This window comes from Sitophilus oryzae, unplaced genomic scaffold (genome assembly GCF_002938485.1).
Source record: "Sitophilus oryzae breed Bouriz unplaced genomic scaffold, Soryzae_2.0 scaffold_1447_pilon_pilon, whole genome shotgun sequence".
Taxonomy (NCBI): Eukaryota; Metazoa; Arthropoda; class Insecta; order Coleoptera; family Curculionidae; genus Sitophilus; species Sitophilus oryzae.
This window is the reverse complement of record NW_022146112.1, coordinates 178,935-199,757: the sequence shown is the minus strand read 5'-3', so window position 1 is coordinate 199,757 and position 20,823 is coordinate 178,935. Positions and strand designations below refer to the sequence as shown.

General features: G+C 31.5%; 2 protein-coding genes across 4 annotated transcripts in view; one reads left to right on the top strand and one right to left on the bottom strand.

Moving 5' to 3' along the window:
* Nucleotides 1-20,823, top strand: part of LOC115877355 (protein dachsous) — a 569,521-nt gene that overhangs the window by 432,133 nt on the left and 116,565 nt on the right. The window contains exon 2 of one of the 3 annotated variants that reach the window (XM_030893497.1): nt 5,011-5,070. The exons of the other annotated variants lie outside the window; for them this stretch is intronic. Coding sequence (XP_030749357.1) covers nt 5,044-5,070 — 27 coding nt within the window. The 5' untranslated portion in view covers nt 5,011-5,043. The remainder of the gene's footprint in view (nt 1-5,010; nt 5,071-20,823) is intronic. 3 annotated transcript variants of the gene reach the window in all.
* On the bottom strand, nt 16,866-18,554 carry LOC115877356 (facilitated trehalose transporter Tret1-like). Its single transcript, XM_030893501.1, has 2 exons — nt 18,351-18,554; nt 16,866-18,284 (listed from the first exon to the last, which is right to left on the bottom strand). Exons 1-2 carry the CDS (start codon nt 18,412-18,414, stop codon nt 16,903-16,905), a joined length of 1,446 nt encoding a protein of 481 aa, XP_030749361.1. The 5' UTR covers nt 18,415-18,554; the 3' UTR covers nt 16,866-16,902.

Genomic DNA, 20,823 nt, shown 5'->3' with positions numbered 1-20,823 from the left:
ATGGAACCAGGTAATTTAGTAACATTAACGCCATTAGACGTCATGGTACGGCTATTTATTTAAATATTTCAAAGATATACACAATACAGAATATAGGGCCGGCTTACCATTTTATTTGTTTATCTATCGGTACGGCCATTAGAACTTTGTAACTGCCGCTCCGCACAGATATCTAGATCCATAATAATTAGAGAGTAGCCGTGGAATTTTTCCGAATATGCCTATTAAATTGGTTTGTTGTGTAGCACGATTTAAAAGTGTAATCTCAAAGCTTTCCGGCCTTATATAAAGTATAAAATATACGAAAACAAAAATCATTACAAAAATTGATCGAACCGGATCCTGACAGTTTCGGTTACCAGACATGTAGGCCTGTCGGAGATAATGGATGGTCACCGAAAAATGTCATCTTATTATCTCCCGAGTATTTTTTTATAATCGATCATTCTTTATATTGTCAATAAATTACTTAATGGGGTTTTAATTTTAAGCACGATTACGAAGATAAAGGGAATAGTTAACTATGCGTCTATGTACTTTTGTTCTTTGCGTCGCACTGCTAATTAATTTTAATTGGTGTGAAAAATTGTCCAAATCGTCGAATGGTAAGTGGCATCGAACGACAACAGCAGCAACGTTCAGGTGGCTGATCGATGATTATGTTTGGTGTGGTCGTGGGAGCTTAAACTGGCGATTTACAGCAACTAGGTACTACCAACTCTCTGTAAATATTTCGTTAGCCCGCTTAGACCCAATTTTATATCTTCCAGTTGAATTCATCTTTAGTGATAACTTTTTAAAAGAGTGACCTAGGGATATTTTTTCTGAGGCTTATTTTTCTTTAAATCCTTTATAACAGAATACAAAATAACTTACTAAGTAAGTGTTAATAAATAATAATAAAATATTACATAGTAAAGTCCTTGGAGTTAAAAAAGATTAAACATTTGGAGTACATTTTTGAAGTGAAACTTTTTTACGCGCGATGGGAGTAAAAATTCAAGAGCGTGACACACCAGCGAGAAAAAAAGGAGCGCGCAAACGCCAAAAAACATTTGATTTAAAACTAAGAAAAACATTATAATAAACTTGACACTGGGTACCAATATTCTTTGGTTGTCTGCTAGAAAGTAAATTTTCATACATATTTTCATCGATAGGTTTGTAGCTTCTGAATAACGGTCTAGGTAAAGCATTTCGCTCATTTGCTAGCTCAGAATTAGAATTATTAAAGCTAAATAACTCGCATTTTCATTGGAGGACATCGTCATATTTATTTCAAACCAATCAATGAGAATATTCGTATAATTTAACAAAATTACTGTAAGCCACTATAAATACGAATAAATTAAATATAAAATTAATACAAATTGCTGGTTAGGTTCAAAAATTTTTCTCTTCTTAAATAAATTTAAGCGTTAACATTATTTAATTAGACATTTGCATAAAAATGTGTATTTTGAGTGGTATTCCACAAAATTTTCAGGCAATTGAGGAAACAGAAAAAGTACAGGTAACAGAAATAAATTGAAAATAACATTATATTGAAATAGCATTATATTCACATGTTCTTTAAATCCTCCAATTTTATACCTGTTAGCAAGAAGTTTTACTACAAATAGGCGCACACCCACATAGACTTTTTAGATTGCGGTGTTTACCACAATCTATAATGCCGATTTCTTTAGGAAATCTCAATATTAACCACTACCTGGAGATATAAAACAGGCCCTTGGTGCAAAAGAATAAAACAATAATTCACTACAAAATAACAAACACTTTAACCCTTAACTGCTGACATGAGTCTGAGACCCCGCCGCCATTTTGCGCACAATTATTCTCACCATTACAGTTTCTTGAACATCCTGCTCGAAGTTCCTTCCTGATTTTTACCATGCTTTACTCCACCGAAAAGGTAGCCAACGTAGATTTTTCATTTTCGAAATATTAACGTCACGGAGCCTGATAGACACTGTGTCAGCATTATAGTGAAAGATTTTAATTATGTTGCTACACAAGACTGTGCATTCGAGGGGCCGAGATTTTGATGACATAATGTATGAATATGTAATGGTACAATGAGGTATAGCGACCAATTAACCGATAGTGTGAGCTAATTGAAAGAGAAAACAGAAGAAACGATAAAGGAGCAGTCGAAGACGGATGATAAAGCTAATGCAACAAAAGCTAGACATACATATATATGAATCAAAATCGAGAAAAAATATATTGTATGACGTCGTATTTGTATAAAAAAGTTGCCTGAAATGTTCAAAGAAATGTTAAAATCATTATACAAAGATCTTTATATTTTTAACCCTGTACAGAAATGATCTGTATACCGGGTGCGTCTCAAAAGTGGCTCACCCCTATAACTTTTTTATTTTTTCAGATAAAAAAACGACATTTGGTATGTTAGTATATGACATAAATTAGGATTTATTGATGTATTTAATTGTTTTTAATCACTTCCTCCTTCACCGGAAATGACTACAACTTTTGATTTTTAAATGACACCCTCGGTATTGTGTTTTACTTTATTCGATAGAAAATGACACTCTGAATCGAATGACATATCATATGTCAACTTTTGACATATTCGTTCAAAAACAAATTGTATTTTAAATTTCAATCTAGAGTGCCATGGCTGTGTTAAAAACACTAATTTTTAATCAAGGAGCCTTGGAAAAATAGATTAGATCGTCTAATGTTTTTAGTGTCTTGTCCTGGCCGGTTAAAAGATGCCCAAATCGTATTTTTAATCATATCTCAATTTTTTCAAATGGAACGAGAGTGGCTCATTAGAATATTTGGAAAAGGCATTTTTTTACGAATAATTTGTTACCACGCACTTGGTATTTCGAGTCAAATTGTCGTTATGAACCGCATGTAACAATTTCAAATAATCCATATGCGAAAATGTCAAAAATTGACATATAATATGTTATATTCAGAGTGTCATTTTCCATCGAATAAAGTATTTAAAAATCAAAAGTTGTAGTCATTTCAGGTGAAACCGAAAGTGACCGAAAACAATTGAATATGTCAATCAATCCTAATTTATGTCATGTACTAACATACCAAATATCGTTGTTTTATCTAAAAAAAATAAAAAAAGTTATAGGGGTGAGCCAGATTTGAGCCGCACTCGGTATAATATATTTATAATGGATAAACATATAATATACACTTTAGCATTTCGGTTTTGTTTTGCTATATTTTGGTATGTTAATAGAGTACAAAAGATTTTTTTGGTTTGTATTTAGGAACTTTCAAAGGGAGAAAATTGGTTAGCAAAAGAGAAGCGCGTCTAGAGTTTAAAGTATTTTGTTTGGTTTGTGAAAGTGTTTTCTTTAGAAATATTGCTATATTTTGCTAACGCCAAAAGTTCCAACCTCAACTATTATAGTGGTTACCAGTTAAAGTATTTTTAAAGTATCGCTGCCTTCGCAATAGTAGACATTTATGAAGCGAAACTTCCTTACGCACGCTGGGAGTAAAAATTCCAAGCCGTGACACGACACGCGAGACGACACGCGACACGACAGGCGAGAGGAAAAGTGGTAAGGACAGCCTACGGCTTAGAAAAAATCGTCAGATTTGAATGAAAAATGGATTTGACTAAGACCAACTTGACCGTCTACGACACATGTCACTGTGACAGTTTTGACGTGAGAAACGTAAAAATTTGATGTCGTCCGATCGCGACCAAATTTGGTAGGTAGAGGGTGCACACGGTCCCACCTTGCAAAGGTGAATACGACGTTTCGTTTACATCTTCATCAGGGTGGGACTAAGAATTTGATATTGAAGAAACATGTGGGTAGAGTTCGACATAATTGGGGATGGGTTACAGGATGGCGCCTTCGATGTTTCGAACTGATGTCTCTAAATGGACAAAATTATCATGATTTTTCTTAATGTCTTGTGGGTCGATTGGAACCAAACTCGGCACGTGGATAGAGGTACCCGAATGGAGTCTTCAAAGTGAGTCAAATTATTTATTAATTTTTAATTTATTACTTTTTCAACAGTGGAAACTACAATTTTGCAAACAAGTCCTTCAAATCCTTCAATTTGATAGCTGTTAGTAAGAAGTTTGACTTGACACTATTTTTTAAATTTTCTTCAAATTTTTTTATATTTAGTTTATTAATTTTCTGTTCTACAACAATTATTTTCAACTGACAAACAATATCCATTTCAAAAACGAATATTTTGTTTAACTACCAACAGAAACAATTATTAAACATGAGGCGATACACACAAACTTCCTTTTTCCATTGAGGCGGCATTTCTTTATAAATTCTGTAACTTTATTTAATCAACATCTGCGCACATTAAGTTGAGTACATGTAACAGAAGATGATATTGCAAAATTTCTAGAATCGTCGTGCATCTTCATTCTATTCTACGAAATAGAAAAGAACGCTCTCCGAAGCCAGTCGCTACAAAATAAGCAAATTGTGCACGGTAATACGTATTAGAACTATAAATGGGAATAGTAACACCCATTCATTGTTGTGTCAATCTGAAAATATGCAGCGGTATAAGCAACATTCCCGATATGCGAGTTTGGTCCGATAGGGAACTACAATGATACGTTAGACGATTGGCTGTACTGAGGCTATGGCTGGTGGGACAATGACTTTTATATTGGACATATAAATAAAATACAAAATGATATCAGTGATTTTTATTTTTATTTAAATATTTTCACAGAATAGTATTCCTGTGAGAAACCTCAAAAAGTTGTCTTCCACAGAAATTATTTTCAACAGAAAAATAACCGATTTCGTGGTAGTAAAGTGACTAGACCACGATATTTTTTCTTGGAAAGCTTAAAATTCGAATTATTTTGCATATTTCTTAAAGAAAATTGCAAAGAATATTAATACAGTATTACAGAATAATTTATCATACGAACAAGCAACATGTATTATCAATAGTTTATCCATATTTATCTTTAAGTATTTACTTACTAATAAAGTATTTTTCTTTTAATTTCAGGTATGGAAAAGCTCCCCTTTGGTAGATATTACGATGTTGAAAAATCTGTTTCGATATCAGGTAGAGTATGATGCATAAGTATTAATATAATTATTCAGTTATTAAAATATCTTCAATCTTCAACTTCATTTACGTTCTGCAAGCTATATAGTATGTAAGAGCCAAATAGAATAAACTCGACAATAAATATATGAGGTCGTTATCGAAAAAACACTCGAAGACATCGATTGATAAATGTTGTCAGTGGTGGCTCGTGACGCATGTGACTGGGTAGGCGACAAAATTTTAGTTGCGTCTATTTGTCCCCCCCCCCTGAATGGCGCGATAAACGTTTATTTTTCATGGAATCTCTATTATAAATTTTAATGCATTTCAAACATGAAAAATGTCTCTCAACCCAAGTACTTGTAAATGGTGTAGTAACAATCAAAACAAAGAATTTGAAAGCCTCTGGAAATATATTTCCAGGATTATTCTCCTTAAATTATTTTATTATATATCTATTATTAATACCTGCAATTTATTCATTAATTTATGTTGGTTATAACATTTTTGTGTTTGTTAAATCAATATTAAATGCGTTGGAAATGTATCAATGTAACAAGTTTGTTAAATCAGATATTAAAGTTGGAATTTTTATAGGATTCTGTAGATTTCTCTAAGCCGCGCCTTAATACGATAGTTAGTATACGATAGTAATACTAACCTAACCTAACTCCGACTTACGTCGCGTCGCTACCGCACGATGAGTTAGACAGAGACAGAAGACTGCCGTACGTTGTGCATCGACTCTGATAGTAGGCGATGTAGAAATCGCCGAACAAAGGCACTTGCAGTACTCCAACGGTCAAAATTATTTTGTTTTCTAACGGCACAGTCAGCGTAGTGAATCTTTTAATATACAAGACCACAAATATTAAAATAATATTGATTAATAGTATTTTTATGTATTGGCAACATTAATAGTAAATAATGTAATGTAAACCGCTTAAATTCTGCCAAAATTTTAGGGTAGGCGCCGCCTACTGCCTACCCTGACGAGCCGCCACTAAATTTTGTTGTCCATTTTTTCCAACAAATTATTTTTAAACAGGATATACATGATTTGGGACATGTACCGTAATAGTGGCCAATACCAACTTTCTTATTTAAAATACAGCTTCCCTATGTATTATTCAATTGTTCGATTAATCGCAAAATTTTATGAATATTTCATGTATAGTATCTACTCATCCTTAACCCTGTAAAACACACGACAATGGGACACCCTGTAGGCCTGTACCGTTAGTTAATTTGATAGCTTGGAAAGCCAAATTTAAGATTAAAAAGTTCTATTACAAAAGAAGGCATTGGTAATATTTACCGTTGCAGATACAATTTTTTCTCGAAAATGTTAAACAATAAGGTTATTGCTACGAGCCAAACTCGAATTCTTAATGGTGAAAAAATGTCTGGGAATGCACCGAGGTAGTTATTAGATTCTATTAGCTATTTCCTACCTATTGTGTTCGAACTCGATGCGATGACTCTCCAAAGCGATAATAACATTTAATTGATTATATTACAGTTAAGTGTACCGCTTTTTAATAGAGTAAATAGGAATAAGTGTGTACATTTTTTGTTTTTGTGGAATATAAAGTCACCAATAAAAATAATTAACATTTTAATGAAACAGCGTTTAATGTTTAATTTGTTATAATAATACAATATGATCGAAAAAATAACGGCGTTAACGATGGCTGGGAAATGAAGATCGCTGTCAGCGCTATATTCGGTTTTTTGTACTAGAAATTGATAGACCATTGCCGAAGAATATGATTTCTTGTTATAAATTCAGAACCAGTTACATTAACAAACTTATATGGTTGTAGTGATATCAGTGTTAAAGGGGATGAAAATAATAGATGAATAATAATAAATAATAGATACATACAGGCGAACCTTGTTAAAAATTGGCATGGTTTACGAGTATAATGGAAAGTAATTTTAATAAATTATATAAACATCTCTAAATATGATAGAATATTTTCTAATCGTTTAAATTTTAATTTTTATTGTTATTTCTAGATTTTTTTTACTCTCAAACCCCACAGTCATCTAACCCCATTCTTTGGCATATACTATCAAAAATGAAGCAGTATCTGCTGGCGCGATAGCGGAAGGAATGGATATATGTTATTAGCGATTTTATTTTCTGAAGAAAATTGATTTTTGGCCTGAAGGGTTTATGTTCAAAGATATCCAAATAGGAATCTGCCTGAGAAGCGTTATTTTGAAAAAGTGCATGTCCTCTTCGCAGAGCTGATAGGTAAAACTGTTATAGAAAAATATATTAAGCAAAATCCTATTTTAGTTGGAACTGAAGAAAATAAATTTACAATAATTGGCTCTTTTATAGAAAGTCATCGTAAAATAAATCAAAGAACTACTTCTTCGTTTTTCTTCATAAAATAATAAATACTTAATTATTAACCTATTGTAGGTAAATTAAATAAAAGTAAATTGCTAAAAATTTAAATAGAGTCCATAAACTAATTTCGATTTTGAAAATAGCTACTAACTGTCACTAGAAAATTGCCATGACGACACCAGCCCTTTTTGTTGCCATTGTATTGAATAATCGCTCTTTATTCAAAATCTGAGCCAGATAGGTATAGGAAACCCTAATATAGTTTGAAAGAGCGTTTTCATCCGCTTCGACTTATGTTAAAAAATACAGAGTGTTGCATTTGAAGTAATGAAGTTTTTATGTAAAATAAATATTTAAAATAGGCCAGCAATTTTTGATACCCCTGTATACATTTAAAGATGCAATCACATTTTTTAGTAAAGTTTATGTCCCTGGCTTAAAGGTCAGCACAAGAATTACTTCTGAAAAATAAAAAAAGTAAATGTACAGGATGTTGACAATCTTCTGTATACATGTTACAATTATAATTAATCAATTTTATTAGTTTTATTATTTCAATTTAAATCCTACGTATCTTGAGAGTAAGTTTTATTAATTCAAAGTTTACAAATAACGTTCAGACAATATCCTATTAGCATGCAAATAAACAACAAATTTATGTAGTACAATCCTATTTATAACACATTTACTAGAGCAATAATCAATCAAACCAGATCAAATACCGTAACAAATTAATAGTTAAACGGATATATCAATGCAAGAAACAATGTACTAAATATTTAGCTTATAAATAGCGTAAGCAAAGAAACATTACGTGGCATGTTCGACATTTTCACTCGGCATCTAGCCCGAATTCCATCAAATAACTTAATAATAATCTTCGACGATACCGTTACCATTCACCAGACATGGAATGGTTATGAAAAACGGACATCGTTAATGCTAGGCAAAACATAAAATATGAATTAGAGTTACTTTGTTTTTTATCCAGAGATAATAAGGATAAAATGAATGCCGATGAAAACCTCTGCTTATACTTTCATGCTTTCTATTTTTTTTTTGTTTTAACTGTTCGGTTGCGTGTTATTATTTCCAAAACAGTGTGATTAACTCTTAGCCTGTATCAGTAAAAATTATTTAATGTCAGCTTCTTTTAAAATGCCAGAATCTGGTATATAGGGTCTTCTTCAATAGCATTTTACTATTGCATCAACAACACCTATTAGCAACTAATATTCGCGTGTTTTCTTTATATATAAGTAATGAAAAAATTGAATATCAAGTATATTCTGTGTTAAAATTAACAGCTTTTGTTAGTTATAATTTACTGACATAGTAGAAGGAAAAGAATAGTTGCACTGTCCCAAATATTTTCTACCAGTTTTTACAATCTGTTGAATATCGGTAGATTGCAGAGCGTTTCATTTGAGTTCCGTCCGTCGACCTGCGAGTTTCGAACGTTGTAAGGTGGTTGTAGTAATAATTAAAAAATTGGGCTTTGAGTTTTTTTGAGAGTCATTTGTGATCATGTTTGTGTTCAGGTTAATTTTCTCATGACTGATTACTACTTAATAATTTGATATTATTTTCATTTAAATCTCATTTTTTTATTGATTTTATTTTTGACAAGCATCCCTTGCTTGCTGTTTAACGAAGTGCACCCATCATTGAACAAAAATTTGCTAGTACCGAAAAAAACTGGAAATCCCGGTTACTTAGAGGCATGGTACCGAAATTACCTGTTCCGAAAAACAGCTCCGGTTCCGGAAACGCTATAACGTATCATAACCGTGAATCGCCCTATACAGGGTGAGTCTCAAATAAGTGCAAATATTTTTAGGGGTAGTATATTTTGACCACAAAAATATCAGGATTTTTCTGCGCAATTTTTTTTGAAAAAAAATCTAGAGATTTTTTTTAGTTTTTAGTTAAAAAACATAATTTCTTGATAATATGGTAACTAGGGTTCAGAACCGGAAATTCCCGGTTCTTTTGAGATATCAAAGAACCGGGACTTGAAATGATTAATTTCCGGTTCTTTCGGTACCTTCAGGACTCGGTAACAATAACTAAAAAAATATTCTTTTATTACGTAAGAAAGTAGTGATGATATTTCAGGCGTCTAAATACAAAACCCAAGTCCATTGAAACAAATTTTACAGAAAACGCAATGAAAAATGATTTAAAATATGAATATTAAAAAGAATAATATATTTATATTGAATTTATCTGGCGTATTATTTCTTAAAAATGTCATGCATAAAGTCTAATTCAGGGAGATTTCTTGTAAATTGAAACAATAAAAAAAAAATGTGTGACTTGTCGGGTTTTGCATTTAGACGCCTGATTTCTCATTGTTCCTGCTTCTTTTCTCTTTTGAAATTTCTGTAATGTTTATTAGAAATTATTGAAGTTTAAATACGTTATTTTATTATTTAGTAAAATGTGTTGTTCAGTGTATTAGTTTTCCAATGAAAATCACTTAACCAATATATTACTACAAAAAAAAACACATTATGTTAAAATTAAACTTGTTTTAAATTAAAAAAAAGTTGTAGAAACTCTTTGAAATAGAAAATATAAAAATATGTCATTATATATTTTTTCCGCATTTCTTCCCATCAGAAGATTTTCAGATACAGAAGAATTGTTACTTACACGAAATGTGAAAGTATTCTGTTATCAAGCAAATTTTTTCTCGATGATCATTTTTTTTATTTTATTTTATTGAGAACTCATATTTTCCTAAATACATCTCTGTGAAACTATGGCGAGTGCCACGACTATACTTTGCCTAGTTATAGACGACGACTATACCGCCACGTCAGTGCTCACGGGACGCGAGAACGAGGTCATATAAAGTGGCAGAAAAAGAACAAAGGATTTGACAAGGAGTAAAGCTACTAGTTTCCTTATACTATGGTACTACCACTACATAGAGAAAAATATATACATTTCCGCCGTTTTTAACGCAAAAAATATATCTTGGTAAAAATCGGTACGAGCAACCGTTCTTCAGATATTTGGGATCAAAATGCATACATTTAACCATTTAACTAACTATAAACATGTAGACTAGATAGTTATTAGACTGAAGTAATAAATTTGGATTTTTTTTGTCAAAGGTTCGACAGAAACAGACATCAATTTTCATCCAAAATCGACCATAATTCAAAAATTATTTGGAAAAAACGAAATAAAAATAAAACTTCTCTGAAACGAAGCCCCCATTTTATAACATCAATTATTTATCCGAACTTTTACTTATTTTTATTTGCAGAATGGATTGCCGAAGTTTCTCGATTTAAATTCGAACCACCCTATGCAGGGTGGGTATTAAATAAGTGCAAATATTTCTAGTGATGGTATATACAGGGTTGTTCACCATATACGACAAGGAGTATTGTAGCTAAACGAAACGCCGGCAATTTGGCTGGGAAATGACTATCGATTGAATTTGAGGAAAATCAATAGATGGATCATTGCCAATATTAAAAAAAACAACATGGGCATATAATATGAAGATAGTACTTAAATTTTAAAAAAATTAGTATCTAATATATAGGGTGGTCCGAATTGTATTCCGGAAACTTCGGAAGCATATTCTGCAGATAAAAATAGGTAAAAAGTTCGTATAAATGTATGTCCTAAAATGCTTAGTTTCGGAGATACAGGGTGTAGAAATTTAATTTTTATTTCGATTTTTTCCAGATAATTTTTTAAATAACGTCAATATTTAGATGAAAATTGATGTCCGGAAGTTTTTTGACATGAGAAATTCGATTTTGATGTCAATATGACTCCTACTGGTAGAGGGCGCCACCTACATGTGTTTTAACTGTTTTGAAGCGTAATAACATTTTGTCCGTACCTGTATAAAACTATCGAGGGAAAAAATATACATCTCTGTGATTTTTTACGTAAAAAATATATCTTTGTAAAAATCGCTACGAGCAACCGTTCTCAAGATATTTAGAATAGAAATAGTCAATACATGCCATTATTAACGAAAAATAAACACGTTGAGTAGATAGTTATTTCACTGAAATAATAAATTTGGGAAATTTTTATTTTTTTAAATTAATCATATTTTTTCTGCAAAAAAATGATGATAAAACAGTTTTTGTTGAACTTTTGGTACAAAAACATTTCAGATTTATGATCTCAGTCTAATAACTATTTAGTCAACATGTTTAATTCATGTCAGTGATGACAGGTATTGATAATTTCGATTCCAAATATCTCGAAAACTATTACTCGTAGCGATTTTTACCAAGAGATCTTTTTTACGTAAAAAGCGTCGTAAATGTATATTTTTTTACTCAGTTTTATACAGGTACGGACGAAAAGTTATTACTCTTCAAACCAGTTAAAAAATATGTAGGTGGCGCCCTCTACTAGTAGGAGTCATATTGACATCAAAATCAAATTTCTCATGTCAAAAAACTCTCAGGCACCAATTTTCATCCAAATATCGACTATACTTATACTAATACCTAAATTATTTGGAAAAAATAGAAATAAAAATGAAACTTCTACACCCTGTATCTCCGAAATTAAGCATCTTTGGACATACATCTATACGAACAATTTTTCTTAATTTTATCTGCAGAATATGCTGCCGAAGTTTCCGGAATACAGTTCGGACCACCCTGTATATTCTTTTAATTTAATGTAATTACCAATAAACTCAGTTATGTGTAATTACATGTTAAAAAAAGTAAAATGCACGTTTAAGTAAAATAGTTCGAGTTAACACAGAATTCAACTCTAAAGTATACACATAGGAAGGTTCAATATTACTCTGACAACGCGGCCTTTAAAAACAACTGTATAAATTATAAATACAGTATAAATCATAAATACACAAGATGATTCAATATTAGATTCAAAAACTGCAAGAAGAGATACTAGTAACTAGATTCTTTTAAATTACTGTTTAAACATATTAACGCATATACATATTATAAATTATCGTTAGTAGTATAGTACTTACTGTTCAGAAACAGAAATTTTCAGAAAAACATTGTTTCTTTTTTTAAAGTTTTATTAAATGAATTACTTTAAGTTACTTGAAAAAACATTTTTTCAAAGATTTTCTACGTAGATTACGTAATTATTACGTAATCGCATTATTACGTACTACGTAGATTACGTAAATTACCTTCTAAAAGACCAAGATAGCTTTTTATTTGCAAGACCAAGACCAAGGTAAATCTTGGTCTTGCTCTTGCATTTGCTCATCACTACATCGGGCAAATTTTGTTTCCTTCTTCAAAAAGTTTCATTTGCATTAAATTGCTTAAAATAATATTTATTTAAAGATTTTTCATATAGAGTGTATGTAAAATCCAGCCTTTAGTAATAATCCATTAAATGTGCAAGACTTGCGAGAGTCTTGCAGTAAGACCAAGACCAAGACTAGAAACTATTGACCGCATTTATTACTGTTGACATTCCCTATAGGTACTCATGATTTTTTTTATAATCAAAGCTCAGACTGCCATCAAATATTAAAGCAATAACTCCTTTTGCGTATGCCGCAGTCCGCTGCGACTTCGACATTTTTATTTATTTATTAGGTGCCTTGGGAGCGAGCAAGGTTTTAGGCTTAAATCTCGGTTTCTACTCCGATATAGAGATAGAGCTTATCTTTACATATTGAAAACGAACCGGTTCGGCGTACAGTTCTCATGGATATGTTACGGGAAGAGTTGGAGCAAATGCTTTCTCTATGTATCGTTCGTCGACATTTTAGGAATAAATATATAGGAGTACATCTATTGTAACGATTTTATTACCGAACGTACTTGGAGCGTTTCATTCTCAATTGCAAAAATTTATTACGATTGACATGATTGTTAGTTTTCTCGATAAATGCTTGTCTTACTACCGTATTTTTCAGTGATGTTGAACAAAAAGTTATGCCAACGGTTTATCTAGCCTAGGTATATTTCCACCAAATCTAAACACTTGCAATAAAATACTCGTTTTTTTTTTGTTAACACACTTAGTTTAGTTCTTACGAAGATAATTTCAAAGATGCTCTTTACTGGAATACAAATTTCTATAATCAACAGAAAATTACAGAGCGATCAATAATGCTTGAAATTGTTGGGGCGATTCTTGAAGAAACTCGAATATTTAGCGGCTGTTATCACTAGCGCCAAAACAAACTAAGAATTAAGTAATATTACTAATACTTTGACGATATTTAAATTCGTTTTCATAAAATAGATTTACTCCAAAAAAATGTTTGTTTGAAGGTATCAAAGATACAAAAAACATATTTGGAACTAGTAAATAGTAATAAGTTCTATATATTTTTATAAATTTTAAATACAAAATGTGCCTTTATATGAGCTTACCATATTATTCCATCTAATTATTTCGAAATCATCCAACTATACGTTTTTTATATTTAAAAAATAATTTAAAAAAATGCGATTCTGTATTGATTAAAAGTTACTTCGTCTATTACGATCAATCTTGTTCCAATGTTTCTGACCTTGTTTTCCAGTATCCATATGTTCCATGCGCATATATGCATTCGTTTAATGTTTAAAAACTATTTTATTGTGTATATTAGCAGGTTAAGATCTGCTTGTTCTTTTATTAGTGTTAGTTTGTTCTGTTGTTAGGGTGAGTATGGTTTGGAAATATTTTCAGGGCACATAAATTAATATGGTGTAGTATACTTTCTTTATCGAATTTAATATATTTATTAACATGCAATGTTTTATAGAATTCTCAGGGGTGATTGACATATAAAATGGTTAAACTAAAGAAAAGTAATTGTTGTAATGTAATGTTGCTCATCAGGTAAAAGACCATATACCATAACGTGGTATACGAATGCTTCCAAAACCAAAACAGGAACAGGGATAGGAGTATTTAGGCCAAAAACTAAATACACCGAACCAATGGATACCGACTCCAGCATCCTTCAGGCAGAAATCTACGCTCCTGGAAGATGCGTACAACTTATCTTAGATAGGAACTATCGGAAATAAGAAAAAGTCAACTTATCCGATAGTCAAGCAGTATTAAAAACAATCAACTCGGTAACCACCAATTCGAAGTTGGTCAAAGAATATCCAGAGAAAGTGAAGAAATTAGACAAAGATAAAAAAGTCCTCTTACTCTGGGTATCCCCCAACAAGGGATAGAAGTAAATGAAAAAGCAAACGATCTAGATAAAAAAGGAGCGAACACTCCCACTAAGTGGACCAGAAGCGTTCTGCTTTCTCAAGTGGAAACCAACTTACAGCGGAACTCAAAATCCTGGAAGACTTTATCCGTAACGTAGATTGGAAATCCTCCAACGGTCTAAGAGACTCGACGAAATTTCTCAGAGAAGACTCAAATATTTTTCTAGATTTAAGTAAGAACAATGTTCGGATTTTCACGGAGTTTTTAACAGGACACTGTCTCTTCAACGAACACCCCAGTAGATTGAAGCACCAGAACACTTCATCACTGAGTGCGTCTAGTCGACAACCATTCGTGCCATGAAATTTGGTACGATTCAACTAACCTCTAGAAAACCGTCTCACTTACTGGCCTTTGTCAAAGCTCTGATGCTGTGTGATAACTCGTTATAACTCAAGAAAGGGAGACAATAGAATGTTTGCGGTGATTAGCCCCCCTCCCACACATTCTACATTCTATCCCTTCTTTAGTCTTTTTATTCAATGTGTTAATTTGTTTTTCGACGCTATATAGTTTGTTAATAGGGTACTCAACATACTTTTAATGTTTTCTTAAGGTACCTATTGTTCCCTAGTGTATAGTGCCTTGCCTACCGACTGAACTGAATAGTTAAAAGGGTTACCATTACAATTGTAAAATATTCAGAAGTTTATTGGTCCATTATTCATATGAAGGAGACGTCAATTTGTCAATGATTGACTGACTGCATTTGTCATTAGGTCGTTATCAACATAAACCTAAGTTTTAACGTTACATTAAACATTACCTTAAATACTTATGAGATTTATTCTCGAATTGTTTCAATTACATTAATTACTCCACGCATATAATTAATTCTCTTTCTAAATGCTCAAGCCAGATTGTACAAGATAATGTCTGTTTGCAAAATGGCGCCCGCCGGGACTCTGTATCAATCTGAAGAAACAGAAATCTTTTTAATTAATAGCACGTATAAATTAATATTAAAAATGTCAAAAGCTTATCGCCATTCGAGTTACTTTATTAAACAATGCCATTGTATTATAATATGTTTGATATTGGTTCTTAATTAAATTTAATTGTTTACTGATATCAATATAAAGTACTATAACTTTTCTCTCTCAGTAATATATAATAATATTCATATAATATAAACGAATAGCAGTAATTATTTTTAGTAATAATTTTTTTTTATATGACTTAATTGTAAACTAATTTTGGTTTTCTATTAGTCATACTACTATATTATTAAAAATCACTTATCAAAAAAACACTTTGCTTTTAACATTATGTTTTAATTATCTGCTGATGATTGTTCGAGTTGAAAGTAATGTATTTTGGTGTATTATTGCGGTGCAATTATTTTTTTTGCTGATATTTTCCGCCATATATGCCTACCCTCAACTATATTTTTAGCCGACCATACCAATAGGTATGGTAGGCTATTAAGATCGGCAAAAAAAAGTTTTTTTAATTTCACTCAAAATGAGTTATTTGGGTCATAAATGACCTAAATACAAAATATTTTCATGGTGTCTGTCTGTCTGCCGTCTGTAACACGATAACTCAAAAACCGCTGAACCGATTTTAACCAAATTTGGCACAAAACTACTGTGGCACCCGAGAATCTGGCCATTAGTTTTTGGTGGGGGTGGGGGGTTGGGAAGGGGGTATGGGAGGGGGTTAAAAATTTAAAAAAATCGTAACTCCAAAATTACAGTCTAGCGAAACGCGGTTTTCAAATTAAGATTAGGAATAATATTTGCAACAAAATTTGTAATAACATCAAAATCAGTCAAAGTCGCAGTTTTCGAGATATTAATATATTTTAGTATGGGCGGCTATACGTGCCTCCCAGCGCCAATTTTTTATTATACTACGTACTACAAAAATGACATTTATATTTTAACATACTTATTATGTTCTCTAAATTATATTTATTATTTCTTTTATAAAGAATTGAGTAAAAATCATGCTCTATGTTTCCACTAAATGTATCAATTTTACTCACCATATTTTACGAACTTATCCTTTTATCTCTTACTATAATACTTTTTTACATTGTGTGATTTATATTACAAGTTAATATATAATTAATTAATAGTAGTAAATAATTTACAATTTGTTACAATATTTTATCAGATATGTGAGATTTATTCATTCGTTAAACATAAAAAAACATAAAAACAATTTTCTATTGACTTCACAGGGTTTGAGCTGAACGTATTTTACTAAGGTTAAATAAAGAGCCAAATAATATTTAATGTTTTATTTTTACGTTTTTATTCTACTTAATTGAAAGAATCGTTTACATACGTCATTTGTCTTACACTCATTTCCGTCGAGGAGCATTGTTCCTGGCCAATTAAAAGTTGTTGAATTTCTTCGAGAGTTTTTCCCTTTGTTTCTGGCATATATTTAACAATAAAAATCAAACCAGCAAAACTGCAAATAGAGAAAAACAAAAACGGGTATGACATCGAACCAATTTCGTCAAACGATATTTGAAATATTTTCGATACTAAAGATCCCATAATCACAGAGAAAGTATCAGCAATACAAAGTGCTTTTGCCTTTACATTTGTTGGAAATAGTTCACTTAACACTGTAACCATTCCAAAAGAAAGACCGATGCTGAACATTATGTTATACATAACTAACGCTGTTATCGGTAGAAAGAAAATATATTCGGTATTTACTTGGAAATCTTTAAGAAAGAAATATACCGACAAAGCAAAAACTGATAAGCCACACCCCGCGGCGGATGTGATAAGTAGTTTTCTCTTACCAAACCGATCTACCACAAAACAGGTCGCAATGGTCACTGCTATTAATTCAACACTACAGTAAACTATAACTGATATGGTCGCATCGATACTACTACCGGCTTCTTTAAAGATGGTTTCAGTATAAAACATGCAAGGATTCTTTCCACTAAACTTATTAGTTAAACACACCATGATGAAAATACAGCAAGCTCGTCTGTTACTTGAAATCGTCAGCAAATCCAAAATCCCAGCTTGGCCGCTAGTTCTTTCTTGCCTTACCACGGATTGTGCCAGTAAATCCATCTCTTGATCAACGTCCTTTTTACCTCTCAGTGTCTGTAGGCTTTTCTTTGCAGCTTCAAAATTTCCTTTTTTAATGTAATAATACGGCGATTCCGGAACCAAAGAAAATGCGATCATATGTATAAGGGGTATTAGAGAGCATATTAAACTGGATACGAATATATTACACATAGAACCGATAACGTTAATGAATAGGGTTCCTGTTATAGCCGCTATTGCAATTGTAGCCGTTAGAAATCCTCTAATTTTTGGATCAGATATCTCCCCGATATACATGGGCAGAACTGTGTATAAAGCACCTTCTACTGATCCAATAATAAATCGAAAACCAAATATTTCCCAAATTGTTCTGGAAAATGCTATTCCTATAAAGCAAAATGTCACCCATGGAGCCATAAACAATGTAGTATTTTTTCTCCCTATTTTGTCTACTAATATTGCGGCAATAATGGCTCCTGGTGGTGCTCCAATTAAAGGAGCTATAGCACACCATGATCCTTCATTGTTGGTCGTTGGTATTGTGGAATTTGAAGCTAAGAGCTTAGGGAGAAATGGCGAAGTCCATCCTAAGTTTATACCTGAACTGAGTATGGCAAAGGCTCCTGAAAATAACAGAATGTGTAATTAAAATAAAGTTACGTTAGGTTATGTATCTTATATAATCTTACCAGATATAGTTGCAAAATACTGAACAACATATTCTCTGTTCACTGAACTTAAGGAAATTTTCATATTTTTGATGCTTACATTTTACTTCATACGTTCGACAATAATATATATGAAGAAAAATTTTTATCATGACAATTTATTCACCGGTTTTGTTTGTAAAAGCTATCTTCTCGTTTGTTTATTTAAATCGTAACAAAATATGTGAATGTACTTTCCCAGTATTGTTTTTTAGCTGCCGTACATATATTTAAAAAATTGGACTACTCCATTTTTGTTATATCTCAATAAAGGTGGAAATATAACTTGTTTCAATATTTTAGTGTAAATTTAAAGCAAATATAAATAAAAGAAGAATATGTTATAAAGTAAAAGAATATATTATAAGACTACCAAAACCATATGTCTTAAGGTACTCTTAAAATTATAGTTTGCATTTGCAAAGCCAAAGATGTTGTGTTTGAGATTTGCATAGTTTGTTCAGATAAGGCAATAAAACAATAGATTTTGAAAAAAGTGGTTAACCTACTACGTGAAAAATGTACCTTAATTTTACAATGGAAAATTTATATACATATTAAGCTAGATTATGTGATTATTCTATCAACTGCGTGATATTTTTGTCTATTTTTAAGAAACATTCGTGTAAATGTTTTTATACATCTTTTTATGGGAAATATTTTAAAATTGCTATTAAAGAGTGTAATACTTAATTTAGTTTACATCATGTTATTTTATGAACCTTATATTTAATACATAGAATAAAAATCAATGTAATTTGGAACACTGAACTAAATAGTTTTATTTCATCAGAAATTTTAGATTTATTTTCAGGCCACCCTGGATAACAGTAATTATAAACTTTTTGTAAAATAGGATCCCGTTTAGTTTCCGTTGCTATTTGTTTATAATTAATGGGTAAACTCTCATTAATATAATAAATATGACCATAATCTATTTCTTTATTTGAATGAGTTGAAATTGGTAAACGGCTTAGAGCATCAGCATTACAATTTTTCTTTGATTCAATATATCGAATTTCATACTGATATGCTGATAAAATTATTGACCACCTTTGCAATCTGCTAGCTGCTATTTGAGGTATATTTTTCTTTTCTCCGACTAAAAATAATAACGGTTTGTGATCCGTATATAAAATGAATTTAGATAAATATAAATATTCATGAAAACGTTTAACCCCAAAAATTATAGCTAAAACTTCTCTATCTATTTGAGAATAAGCTCTTTCAGCCGAATTTAAAGTACTGTTTGACCAGCGGATCTAAAGCTACGGAAGGAATGCATGAAAAAAAAATCGATATTGCCACGTTTATCTATAAAATTGCAAAATTGCCAGACATGAACTATAAATTTAATATATTTTTATTATATATAATGTGTTTAGCATATATTCTGACGTATATTACTAAGGAATTTTAACGCAGTTCATATTGTTCGATATGTTTTATTTAATAACTTATTTCTTTCATTCTGTATAATCTGCTTATTATGAAAGTTGAAGATTTTTCAACGATATCATTGGCAAACCGGCATCGCCGCGCATGGCCGCCTATTCATCGAACATGATTGGCGAGAGTACGTCACAGGATTTGTTACCACGCGGTTGCCATGGCTTTTACGCCTTTCCTATTCGCTTGCTTTATCCCCAACTTCACGGTCTCTTCTGAAAAGAGTAGGAATATTGAATACTATTGAAATATCCAGTGGCGGTGTCATTTTTTTGATCATTATTACTTTATTTCATTATTTTATACCGGTTATCCTAAACTTTATTCCTATATTTTTAGTATATTTGATAGTTAAGTTGTGTTTTATTGTTTTGTTATCTTGTTATAATGTTTTTCGTTCGTAGTTTTTAATTATTAATATCAAGTTTGATCGTATATTTGTGTTTTAAAACGAATAAATTTGTTAAGGGTAAGACGCTACATAGTCAGACAAGAGAAATAATAGCTAATTTATATAGGTAAGTTAATAATAACGTGGATGAAATCTCATTTGGTGTATTTCCTTGTGTTCATAATAGGGTTTGCGATGAAGAAGCTACAGAGAGTTCGCTTGAGTTGCCGCTTAAACGTAAACTTGAGCGGATATTTCTTTATACCGGAGTTAGCGTATCGGCTATAAAAAAATTCACACAGAAGATAAAAAAAAGGCTGAAAACTAACCCCGATAAAATGATATCCTCTCTGGAAAGAAACGACCACGTGAGACTGCTGTCGAAAAGCTCAACGACTTTTTCGAAGTGGTCAGGAATTTGATAAATAGATTTTATCTCGAATTCAAACTCGTCCCCACAATTAGAAAGCTTTTGCAAAAATTGCAGGAAGAATCGAATTTTCCTTTTGCAGGGAAACGCTTAGGGGGTTATTAAAATCAAATGAATTTTTTTGGCGTAAATGTTAAAATAACAGATAAATATTAATGGAGCGGCCCATTATATTGCAGAGAGAG

Bases quoted from the DNA above. Each gene is read 5' to 3' on its own strand.
- LOC115877356 (XM_030893501.1), bottom strand. From the start codon at position 18,414: ATGAAAATTTCCTTAAGTTCAGTGAACAGAGAATATGTTGTTCAGTAT. The intron at 18,285-18,350 runs GTAAGATTATAT...TGTTATTTTCAG, and splicing joins GTATTTTGCAACTATATCTG to GAGCCTTTGCCATACTCAGT.